Raw genomic sequence first — 13,317 nt, forward strand, 5'->3', positions numbered from 1 at the left:
ATTGGTAAAAGCAAATACGGACCAACAGTTTTTGGAAATTCAACCCTTGCAAGTAAAACCAACTTACCTCTTTAATTGGCTTAAATTTATTTTTCTTGCAAGCAGTGAATGTTCTCCACTCAAAGTAATGCACACATTCGTCATATTTAATGAACTCAGGAGTACCCTGTGGTAAGAAAAACATACAAATGTTACATAATGCCATGTAATAGAGCTCTATTATGGCCACTTAGTATGCTCACCCATCTCTAGAATATTTGCTTTGAGAAGAAGGAAAAAGAAAAAAAAAGGGTGGGGGTGGGGTGGGCAAAAAAAAGAAAAAGAGCTCTACATGCCAAATGTCAGCAAAACACTCAATTTAAATTGGGAAAATATTGGGTGTTTTTTTATTTAAATGCTTCTTGTTTGACTAGAAGCAAGTTTGTATGTTAGCACAACATTTCACTTTGTGGGAGAAGTCAGAACTAAGTGAAGGACAGCCAGGTTTTTGACCCTCCCAGGGTAATCTAGCTTACCATCCAGTATATCCTCCCCCCCCCCCCCCCCCCCCACGACAGATTTAGGAGGTTCTTATTGTCAGAGATAAACAACAGAGGAGTTTAAGTTACCTTATGAACACAGGTGCACTGATTTGACAAGCTACAAGCACAGCCCAACTCCCCTCACCCCAAGATCTTCCTCTTAAGTCTCCCCCCGCTGTCTTCTATACTTGTCTTTCCCTAAATGTTATTTTTGTTACTGGTCTACTTATGTCGATTCTATTTCATTGTATTTTAAGAGGGGTTTTTTAATAAAAGGAACAGAACCTTCAAATTTTCCTTTATTTTACCCTGTAAGAAGTATTACATGGATGTAATTATGGGCATTGGCTAAACTTTGTAACCCCCTGACTAAATACATGAATGTAATGTTGAAAGTCATAATTAATATGTTTTGACCTTTTGAAAATCAATAAAAATTTTGTTAAACAGAACTAAGTGAAGATCTAAGTTCAAAATGTTATTATAAATTATGGCTAGACTGTACACTTAAAGAGGCAGTTTAGGAAATGAGCACCCAGAAGGACTAAAAGTGACTACAATACAACAAGATCTAGACATAAAGAGAGGCGGCCAATAGTGATCTCAAAAGGAGCAGGCTGTAACCCATTTCTCAGTACAAGGCTAGGCTAGCTGGCTGTACACTAAAGACACATTGAACTGCTGAAAAAACGATGTAGACAATTTTTCAGCCAAATATCAGCAATTTTCTGTAACCAAAGGCAGCTATCTACACCAAACAGACTAGACCGTGACAGAGGAGAACTAGCACTGCATTCAGAGACATGTAATACTGCTCCAGATCGTTGTGAAGAGGCATGCACACTACAGTAAGATACACATCAATGCTATCAATAACTACTTGGCGACTAGAGAGGAGCACAGAGGGCAGACTCTTCACTCCACAGTCACTTGACTTCAAGCCCATTAACATTCATGTGGGTTAAAAAGGGGGGAAAAAGGGAATAGATAATATCACAAGTAGCTTTTCGGAATGCTCTCACATCCCACTGGGATAACATAGATCAAGTTTTCGATAAACTTGTGAAACTCTACCAGCTGAAGAGCATGCGAATACTAAAAACACAAAGGACATAACTACTCAGGAATTCGGAAGTTACTGTGAGCATTTTAAACATTCTACCGTTTTCTTAAATTGCTAGTCAAAAGAAAATTTCTTTCAATGAGATGTTGCCTAGAATCTAAAATGTTTCCAAATGTTGGCTAAAGTACAAAACGAATGAAAAATATAAAGTTTTTCACTAGTGTTCTCTGACTTTTGAATCCAGGTATCTATTATTGTGACCTTGCCTCAAACACATAATCCCAAAGGCATCCCTCTCCCTGGTAGCATTAGTCACAGATGCCACTCTCCATTTCATAGATGTAGTACTACTGAGGAAGCCACAGGTGGCGATGATATGCAATGGAGTTTCTATACTTACCCTGCCTGGATCTACATAACCTGGTGTTTAATGGTACTTAATAATATGATATTTTTTAGGGCAACTTTGCCTAGTCAAGGCAGCTAGGAAAGAATTACGTATTATGGTAATATCGATAGATAGACAGAGACAGACGCTACTTTTTAGTGTTTAAAACTTTAATAAAAAAAAGTTTGGTACCGTGTTAGCCAGTAGAGCAGAATGTGATTGTTCTTAGAAAGAAAAACCACTAAAGAAAATTCTACAAGATTACTTGGTTTCTCTTACTGGGAACAATCACATTTTGGATTAAATTTTGGTTCGAGAGGGGTAACATCACTCCTTAGGTAGAGAGCACCAAGATGATAAGTGAGACTTATAAGGCCATCCTTGCTCCTCTGGGTATTATGCAAATAAAGGAGATGGAACAATACCTATTGGATGGCAGCAATCCTTCAAACTCCTAGTTAGTTTTCAATTCCCAATCATTGCTCTAAAGACCTGCATAAAGGATCAAGCATTGATTTGAAGGATTTCTGCCATCCAATAGGTGGCGCTGCAGAGGTATTGTTTCATCTCTATTAGGCGGCCTGCAGACGGGCGGGTCAGATCCGGCAGCGAGGATTCTCGCCGCGGGACCCGACCTGAGCGCCTGCAGGGACCAGCGCGTACTCACCCGCGACACACAGCTCCGGCTCTTTCATGTGCCGGCTGCCGACGCATGCGCAGACCGGAGCCAGGTGGGTGACGTTTCTGTGCGGGATTGCGAGCCACGCACAGAAATAGGACATGCCGCAGTTTGTTTGCCGCACGACATTTCGCACGGCCGTCTGCATAGTATTGTGTTTGTTAAGGTGATCCTATCTATGCAGGCTTCCAGCGGCGGAAATCCCGTGGGAAATCCCGCCGCGGAATTTCCGCCCGTGTGCAGGAGGCCTTAATTGCATATTAAACTTTAATATCTTTTATGGACATCGGATGTATCGCACACCATCTGTTCTTGCTTATCAGGTGTGTGACACTGTCCGATTACAACAGAGTGCCGCAAGCCTTTCCCGTGTTACACTCATTGTAAAAAAAAAAAAAACACCCCAAGAAGTTGTTGGAATCTAATGAAACTTTCTCTGTGCGATTGTAACATTGATATAAGTGAGTGATAACAGTATCAGAGCAAAAAGGAGAATTTGTAGAAAACCCTGTTGTACCACCTCCAGCTTGGATACAAGATACAAGGGGGCATGGAGGCTTCCGTACCCTGTTGTACCACCACTAGCTTCAATGTAAGATGTGATACGGGCGCTAGCATGGATGCTCTAGTACCCTGTTGTACAGCCTCCAGCTTGGATACAAGATGTGATACAGGTGGGCATAAAGGCTCCAGTACCCTGTTGTACCGCCTCTAACTTGGATGCAAGATGTGATATGGGTGGGCCATGGAGGCTCTAGTACCCTGTTATTTTTGGGAAGGGGTGTATGGGGGTTGTGCCTTAACCCTTTCCAATCCAATTTTGGATTCAGGGTTTCCTAAAAGGATTTTTCTTTTTGAGGTTATACAACGGTGCCATCTGCTGGCTAAAACCAATGTGTGTGTGTGTGCCAGAGAGTCTCCGACAGCGGAGTGGCTGGCAACAGACAGTAAGAATACCCTGTCGGACGTCTTCTGACATTGGAGCTGTACAAGCTTCAATCAGAATGTAGGAAGATGTCAGACAGTGGATTGGAAAGGGATAATACTCACCTAGAGCCAGCTCTCGATGAACCAATCACAGCCATTCATTGAAGAACATAACTGAATAGCTGTGATTGCTTTATCGAGCGCCGGCTCTGATTGGCTTAGGTAGTGTTCCTGAACCAATCACAGCAATCTCTTGCTAGAGGCAGGGTATTCAAGCCCCGTTACCAGGAAGAGAATGCAGTGAGGACTACACGGAAGACTTGCGGATCCACAGAGCGGCGTAAGATACCTGAACGGTGCCTGCTGAGTATTTGTTGTTTTTTTTTTTTCCATGTAGTATAGTTAGAGCTTATTCTTGGGGGAGGGCTTATATTTCAAACCACCCCACAAAAATTAGTGTAAGGCTTATTATCTGGGTAGGTCTTACTTTCAAGGAAACACGGTGGTACACTACTGGTGTTCTGTTAAGGGCGTTCTGGTCGCCTTGTGTGCGGGTCCCAACACCTAACAGTCTGGTGAGAATGGCCCAGGTGGGGGACAATTCATCGATACGACATCCAGCTTACTTCTTACTTCCCAATAACACGCCCCTCCCAGACTCTGGTAACGGGTTGAAATCTCTTCTCTGTGTTGTAGAGGCGTCTAGTGGTCAACAACCTCCACACAAGTGGAAGAAGAGGTCACTACACACAAGGAGCCTCTGAGAGCCTTTTTTTTAAAGGCCAAGGGAGGAGCCACTTTTAAGGTTTCAGGTGGCAAGGCCGTTCATCTAATCACACCACAACTCTATTTACATATCTGCGTGAGATCTAAATGCATGCAGAATTTTACAGAAAAACTCCTCCTTATAGGGGCTGGTTTTTTTGTTGTTTTTTTTTTTACAACGAGTGTACATAGAGATCCTAGCAGCCATATCAACTGGATTATGCTCAAATGCACTTCAACCTGACTGGATACACGTATACATGTGGGATATCCATAAAAGCATTGAACAGATTTGAATACATTTGGTGCGAAAGCTCAGACACAACTACATGCTTGCATCAAACACTGACCAATGACTTCCCGCACAAAAGGTTGACGACACTTTGGATTTTATGCTCAGATTCTGTACAATTTCGGGTAGTATTAAACACCAGCACATCATCACCAAACTGAGCCGGTAAAGTTCCTAAAAGGAAAAAGAAAATATTTTAATTAAAAAGGGAAAAAAATGCCGTGTGCCCGTGAAGGTTATTACCATAGAAATGAATAAGCTACTTTGCATCAGTATGCAGCCCCTAAACTGGAAGGCCACATGTGACCGGTTGGAAGGACGCAGCAAGGATCATTGTAATTGTGCTCCGACAATCTTTCTTAAACCCTTCCCGCTCCAGGCCGTACATTTATGTCCTGGAGCGTCAGGGTATGTATGAAGAGAGGTCGCGGGGCGACCTCTCTTCATACAGCGCGGGCGTCAGCTGTTTACTAAAGCGGATACCCGCGGGCAATAGCTGCAATCGGCCACGCAGCCGATCTGGGCTATTAACCCTTTAAATGCTGCTTTCAATTCTGACAGCGGCACTTGAATCCTCCGAACATCTTCCCCCCCCCCCCCCCCCCCCCGTGAGACCAGGGGAGCCGTGCAGGTGTCATGGTAGCCAGGGGCCTTCTGAAAGGCCTCAGGGCTGCCTTAGGAGACTGCCTATCAAGCCATCCCCGTGGGGTGGGCACATTTACAATTTCTGTAACAGCTCAGCCGTATTCAGCAATTCCAGCAACCGGATTTGTTGTTTGGGTTGGCTGATTCAACCTGAATGGTTGTTAGGGCTGAGCTGTTACAGAAATTGTTAATATGCATCAGGTGGCTTGATAAGCTGCCTGTCAAATCACAGTATGACGCAATGCTACTAGCATTACATCATACTGCAGTAGCGATCAAAGTATTGCATGTTGTAGTCCCCCAGGGAAGCTTAAAAGGAAAGTGAAATTATCAATAAAATTTTATTAATTGTTAAAAAAAAAAAAAAAGTTATATCTAAAATAAAAAAATCTACATCGCAAAAGAAAAATACATATTTGGTAAGTCCAATCAAAGCAGCACATTATTTACCCTGGACAGTGAACATCGTCTGAAAAAAAAAAATAAAGAACACCAGAAATGCACTTTCAGTTACCCTGGTCTCCCAGAAAAAACGCAATAAAAAGCGATCAAAAAGTCGTATGTATGCCGAATTGGTACTAACGTAAACTACAGGACTTCCTGCAAAAAATTTGCCCTCGCACAACTTCGGCGAAAGAAAAATAAAAAAAAAAAGTTATTGTGCGCAGAAGACGGCAGCAGAAAATAATTTTTTAAAAATTAAATGTCTGGGAAAAAAAAAAAAAAAAAGGTAGTACACTAGAAAAAAAAAATGCACGTTTGGTATCGTAGCAATCGTAATGACCCATAGAATAACGTTATTATGTCATTTTGGTTGCAGTTTGTGCGCCGTAGAAACAAAACGCACTGAAAGATGGCGGAATATCATTTTTTTTTCATTTTACTCTACTTTAGGACATTATATGGTACATTAAAAAGCACCATTTAAAAAATACAACTTGTCCCGCAAAAAACAAGCCCTACTACAGGGACGTTGATGGATAAATAAAGGAGTTACAATTTTTTTAAAGGGGGGGTGGAGGAGAGGAAAAAACGAAAATGGAAAAAAAAAATTATAAAAGGGGGCCGCGTCGTTAAGGGGTTAACTACACCGATGTGTGAACAACTTGCAGATGTTTTACTGCTATATATGGCACCATATTTCTATAATGAGGGATCTTTGTCTTTATTACACATTCATTCTTAGTCTGACCAGAAAAAAAAAAAAAAAAAAAATTCATTGAAGTTTCATTAACCCCTTCAAGCCACAGAACATAAACTTACGTTATTTAGATGGAACGGGATTAGAAGCGGAGCCCACAGTGCGAGCTGGCTGTTACCGATAGTCGGCCTCCCACTGCAACAGTGGAGGTACATAAGGACAGGGATTCCCGCGGTTAACCCCTTACATGCTACGATCTTTGTAGTTTCAAGCATGTAAAGGGTTCCAAGAAGAAGCACGCTCCCTCTGTGACATCATCGGATCCCTGCAATATAATTGCGGAGGGCCGATGGGCTGCCATGGCAAAGTGATGTCAGATATTTGCCATTGCTGGCTTGCCACTGCCTAGGATTGCTACTGTACATGATAAGACATTACAGTACAGAAGTCCTGCAATGAATTATCATAACAGTTATAGTTCAGGTTCCCTACAGGAACGTGTAATAAAAAAAATAAAATTGTACCAAAAAATAGAAGCACATAAAAAAATAAAAGTTAAACTATTTTTTGAGCATTTTGTCCCATTTGTATAAAAAAAAACCCCAAAAAACACAAACATTTAAAGGAGCCAAAAGTAACCCAAAAAGAAAGCCATCCCTAAAAACCAACACTAAAACGCCTTTTCTGGAGACCACCATGAGAATTTACATAAGAGGCGCCCGTTTCTGACTATACATTGTGTCATGTTCCTCATACATTCTGCTCTTCATGCACCGATGTCACCAGGACGCCGCAGTGGTTTTCTCTGCTCCTTACATAAATTACATAACTTTATTCTGTGATCAGTACGATTACAACGATACCAAATTTTATCGTTTCTTTGCTGTACTACTTTTAAAAAATAAAATATCTTTGGAGAAAAAAAATATATATTTTCTGCTGCCATCTTCTGACAGCCACAACTTTATTTTTCCATTGACATAGTTGTGTGAGGGCTTGTTTTTTTTGAGGGACATCCTGTAGTTTCTATTGGTACCATTTTGAAGGACATACGACTTTTTGATTGCCTTTTGTTAAATTTTTTCTTGGAGGCGGGGTACGCAATTCTGACGACGCTCACCATGCATAACCAATGCATTACTTTGATAGATCAGACTTTTACGGGCGCAGTTTTTTACATTTTATTATAAAATATGGAAAGAGCGGTATAAAAAAAAAAAAAAAAGTAAAGATTAGTAGTTTAAGTTCTCATAGGGGAATGAACTTGAAATCGTTTGATCGCTCCTGCAGTATAATGTAATACCATAGTATTGCATTATACTGTGATTTTACAGAATCTACAGTGACAGCCATGGGGGCTATAGAAGGCTCCCAGCTGCCGTGGTAAGTGAACAGCACCCCGGATTATATATTGTGGGGGGCGTTCAGGAGCCCCCATATTCTGATCAGGGCATTTAAAAAAACTGCTGTCAGAATGGACGACAGTATTTACAGGGTTAGTAGCTGCTATCAGTGTGAGCGTTAATTGCAGCTGTTGTGGGTGACTGTCAGTTGTCAAGACTGCCAACACCTGCATGGACCCCCGATCCTGCTCCATACAAGCCCCGAACCTCCATGACGTAACTGTACATCAATGGAGCGTAAGAGGTGAAGCCACTTGGGGGAGTGGGTGGTATTTAGTAACTCAATCAAGTTTTTAAGCCCACCCCTTCCCTCAATAATTATATTTTCTCTGCGTATTCGTTAATATTCCCGCACTTACAAGCAGATGTGCAGTCTTCAAATAAGATTTGGCGTGTTTGCATTAAATGACTATGTAAGCTGATGTAAAACTAAGGGACACTGGAGAGCAGGAGAGAACATATTAACATATTAATGAGGATTTTCACTTACCGACTGATTCATAAGTGGTTCCCTTCGTGTCATGAGCACAAATGGCAGACACTGTCCCGTCACATTCGCTCGCTGCTAAGTTTTCACAGACATTGATTCTGTAGTGGACGTTTTTCTCATCATCTATTGCTTCCCACGTGTGCCTGCAAAGAAACAAAGTAGAATAAGAGGAGTTGGTCCACCTGCGGAGCCAAACACGGCAATGCCTTAATAAAAGTCCGTTTTTGGATCCCTAAAACAGGAAAAAAACGTTTGCATCAGACAGCAACACCATGACGCATAAGAAAGTGCAAATACCAGAAAGCAATGAAAGACGGGAGAAAAACTGGGGTGGACAAAAATCTACATTTTGGGAACCAGTTCTAGTTTGCCAGGAGACAAGCTGACATTTCTTAGCACCAACAAGACCTCCCAGTGACATTAGAAGAGACCCCAAACAGTTACCCAATAACTCATCTACTTTCTAGCTCGCTTTTCAGCCCTGGTGGAAATCATTACATCAAGAGGAAGTCTTAATAAAGACCAATTGATATTCCCAAACCTCTTCTTTTCCGCAAACCCATTTTTAAAAGGGGTTTTACACTTTATATACATCTTTATCAATTTAAATGTTTAATTTCTCAACATTTTCAAGGTATTTGTTTGCTGTCAGTGAATGGAAAACACTCACCCATCCTGCTCTCAGCGGAGAAGTGGGTACAATTGTATTCAGTCTGAGCAATCCTTTGTAAAGCCGGGCGCAACGCACAAGCGTAATTTCACAGCATAATACGCTTGCATCGCACGCGGTGAATGAAGTCAATGAAAGTATATTACTTGCATTGATCAATTCCAAATATTCATTGCGTGTGATAAGCGCGCAAAAAAATGATGCAGTATGTTCTATTTTGCTGCCTAGAGCCTATTGCGTGTGGGCGGCATTTATACGTGCCATTGTGCAGCCACAGAATGGGAAATTTAAACAAAAAACGAAACCAGGAAGAGTGCGCAGGACAGCGAGTGAGAGATATGCAGTCATGCGTAGTCCAAAATCGCTGCCACGTGCAGCAATGTACCTGCTCACCACCGGCTCCACAGCGGTATAACGCTGCGGGAGTCGCACACAGTTTTACACGTACGGTCACGGGAGCCCGGCTTAAGAGCTCATTTGAAACCTCTGTTGCCGATTTCCACTACACAATAAAACAAAATAGGACAAAATAGCGCAGCAAGCACTGCTACTGGATCCTGTAAATTCCGGCAAAATGCTGGACTGCCCATTGGAAATTAAATGGACCCCCATTATAGTTAAGGGGGTCTGTTCGACACAATTGGGTTCTGTTATGCCATTTCCCTGCTCCCTGAATGGCTAAAAAGACAACAGCAGCCGCCACAAAAGTCCCCCCGGCAGCGCGTTACAACTAGGCGGCTCACACACATTCCAGCAGCTGCGGCTAGCAAACGCTTTTTCTAGATAATTGTCGCGCTGCACTGGCACGTTCAGATACAGCCAGCAGTTATTGCATGAGCACCAAAAGAGGTTTCTGGTTATTTTTAATGACAACTTATTCTCTGCATAAATCATCAATAGTTGATGAGTTTGGGGTCCACTGCTAGTCATCCCGGCTGATGGGATGTTTTGGAGCCTGCAGTTACCGGCAAAACACAGGTGGTGGAGTAAAAGCAAATACCCTGTGTCCCCCAAAATCTTAAGCTCCTTAAGCCTGTGCGCCATACACTTTTTGTAATCTTCAGAGACACATACCGCAGAACTAAGACGAGACCAGTAGTAGATCAGAAGTAACCCGTAGCTGCGGTTCACACTGCGGCGTTGAGGTGGCTCCGGAATGGCCACAAGAGCCATGTCTTCGCTATGTGCCAGCACATTCGCAGCACAAGAGACCACGTCATTGCCATAGTGACGGCACGGCGTCCCCTGTACTGCGCATGTGCTGCCCAGCACATTGACAGCACAGGAGAAGACGCCAGACAGGTAAGCAGGCCTGACACCAGGTCGAACTGCGCTGCGGGAATCCCAAACGCGGGGTCCAACCTGCCTGTGTTTAGGAGGTCTAAATAGGAGCACGCTTGTACTTGGCACCTGAGTGAACAAAAGTTTGGGCGCGCCAATTCTCTTCTGCAAAATATGTTAGTATCTTTAGCAAAACCGAGAAAGTCGAGATTTGACCACTTGAAGTACGGAAGAAAAAAAAAACCACAACCACCACGTGACGACTCAGTATTAGAAAAACACCCCCGGATCAGTTTCGGACCACGATTTTCCTTTGGTTTTGAGTTGCCGTTTGCACTGGCCATGCTCTGCATCTATAATTCCTGAAGGTTAGGTCACCAGACGTTACATAGGTCACCGCAGAGAGACGGATCGGGAGCCTCCTCCATCCCTCATCACTATATGCAGCTTCCAGCCTGAGCTTTATTTATGGCGTACTTATTTACCTTAGTGAGTCGCACGGATCACAGTGCAAGCAGTATGAAGGTCAAGTCATTGCTTACTGAGTAGGCTTTCTGCGCGACGCACACTTGGATTGCATGGGAATTACGGAAAAGGACTAGCTGCGAATTACGGAAATATTCCACTTGTGTGAAAGGTCCGTAGAGCAGTCAGGCTCTGCACAAGCACTCAGACCACTTTCAAAAAGCTGCAACCTGATTGATGTCAGTCCAATGACCCCCATACACCTTAGGCAGGACTCACAGGAGTATGCGGTAAAACGCAGAGTTTTAGTGCTGTGAGCCGGTATATTGCTGCTGTGAAATACGCTGTCCTGCACAGTCTAACTAGTTTTTTTCTTAAAGGGTTTGTCTCGCGGCAGCAAGTGGGGTTATACACTTCTGTATGGCCATAATAATGCACTTTGTAATATACATCGTGCATTAAATATGAGCCATACAGAAGTTATTCACTTACCTGCTCCGTTGCTGGCGTCCCCGTCTCCATGGATCCGTCTAAATTCGCTGTCTTCTGGCGTTTTTAGACGCGCTTGCGCAGTCCGGTCTTCTGCCTGGTGAATGGGGCCGCTCGTGCCGGAGAGCTGGTCCCGCGTTGTCATCGTAGCTCTGCCCCGTCACGTGTGCCGATTCCAGCCAATCAGGAGGCTGGAATCGGCAATGGACCGCACAGAGCCCACGGTGCACCATGGGAGAAGACCCGCAGTGCATCGTGGGTGAAGATCCCGGCGGCCATCTTGGAGAAGGAAGAAATAAGTCGTCGCAGAGCGGGGATGCGGGTAAGTAATATATTTTTTTTTTTTAACCCATCCCTTGGGGTTGTCTCGCGCCGAAACGTTTTGGTTTTTTTTTTCTTCACTAGGCCCCCCGGGCCTATTGAAGAAAAAAAAAAAAAAAAAAAACGTTTCGGCGCAAGACAACCCCTTTAAGTCTCCTGCTCAGTCGCTTAGCGACATTGTGTATAAATGCTGCGCAAAAGTAATGTAATTGCGTATGTACAGCGCTCATTACATGCTTGTAGAGAACAATAGGGCTCTATCGCACAAAATATACTGTAAAATAGAACATGCTGCGTTCATTCTAACGCATGTATTCCACGCCATGAATATTTGTAAGTGTGAGTGGACCAATGAAAATCAATGTCCTTTTATTGACTCCATTCACTGCTTATTATGCACATGTACTCTATTAAATTAATTGTGTGAGCTTGTTCTTAATTTCGGATGAATCCACCAGTTTCGGCAGATATTCAGTAAACATAGGACCAAATTTCAACGTCCATTCTTAAAAAGGTAAAAAAAGCATCAAAAAATGATCTATTATACACACAGACACCAGATTTTTGTGCTTTAATTTTCTGTAGTTTTTTTTTTTCCTCCATTGTTAGTTACAATTTATATTTTAAAAAATAATAATCCTGAAATCCTGCGATTTTCACACTGAGCACAGTACTCACCTGGTTTGTAGAGAACTTTTTGGCGGTCGTCCCACTGACATCTCAGGTGGGATTAAGAAGACCCTTTTACAGTTTAAAATAATACTGGAACAAACATGTGACCAGCGGTGACGCAGCGATCGTATATTCTCTGCTTGGCATACGTTTACACTGAACAATATTTGGGTAGTTCCGATCGTTCACCAGATCCTAAACAGCCGCTGGTCAACCTTCTGCCGCCGCTTTCTATTCACATCACTGCCACACTTGTTTACATGAAAGGATTCGCAGCAGACGAATAATGATTTTTAGCTCCTTGTGAAAGATCCAAATCAGCGATAATTTCGTTTATCACTCATCCTTGATGACGGATGCCCTCGCAAGTCATGTTTAGGCAAGACGGCCGCCCCACAGAGAACATTTAAGTATCGCTCCTCCTCTTATTTTGCACCAGGCACAATAAAGGGTTCAGGTTGTCCAGTAACCAGACAACTATCGTGTTTCCCCAAAAATAAGACAGTGTCTTATATTAATTTTTGTTCAAAAAGGTTTAACTTTTTTACATGTATAGCTGCCTGGACACTATTTAAATTGACTTTTTGAATTAACTGTTAGCAGGGCTTAATTTTGGAGTAGGGCTTATATTTAAAGCATCCTCAAATAGCCTGAAAAATCATTTTGCATCCTCAAAAATTTTGGAAAATCATGCTAAGTCTTATTTTCAGGGTATGTCTTATTTTCAGGGAAACAGGGTAGATTGTAATCACAACTAGAAAATGTACAAAAAAGGAATAAACTGCAGAGAAGTAAACTTAATTACACTGAAAAGCTGTAGAACAAGTTTAAAAATGTCAGCCCTCCAGTTCAGTGGAGGCCACTTACACCGCGAACACAAAGCATAGTTCAGTCTGGCAGAACTGAGGTCTCCTCGGTTATATGACTTCTGGCACAACTCATGCCAAGAAACTACTGAAAAGGCACCGGCTTTACAGCACAATTGGTTACAAGTAGGAAGACAGAAACAGTATGCTGGGCTGAAAAAAGTCCCCCGTCCATCCAGTCCAGCTTATTAATCCTCAATATTCAACCAGAAAAAAAGCAAAAAACAGCAAAAGAGGTA

General features: G+C 42.6%; 1 protein-coding gene across 1 annotated transcript in view; it reads right to left on the minus strand.

Annotated features, from left to right (window-relative positions):
- The window catches only part of IGF2R (insulin like growth factor 2 receptor), a 167,433-nt gene that overhangs the window by 121,740 nt on the left and 32,376 nt on the right, over nt 1-13,317 (minus strand). The window contains exons 2-4 of the mRNA XM_066595978.1: nt 8,315-8,457; nt 4,694-4,809; nt 68-166 (exon numbers count right to left, since the gene is read on the minus strand). Of these exons, the coding sequence (XP_066452075.1) occupies nt 68-166; nt 4,694-4,809; nt 8,315-8,457 (358 nt within the window). The remainder of the gene's footprint in view (nt 1-67; nt 167-4,693; nt 4,810-8,314; nt 8,458-13,317) is intronic.

The sequence above is a fragment of the Eleutherodactylus coqui genome, chromosome 3 (assembly GCF_035609145.1).
Source record: "Eleutherodactylus coqui strain aEleCoq1 chromosome 3, aEleCoq1.hap1, whole genome shotgun sequence".
NCBI classification, from domain to species: Eukaryota; Metazoa; Chordata; class Amphibia; order Anura; family Eleutherodactylidae; genus Eleutherodactylus; species Eleutherodactylus coqui.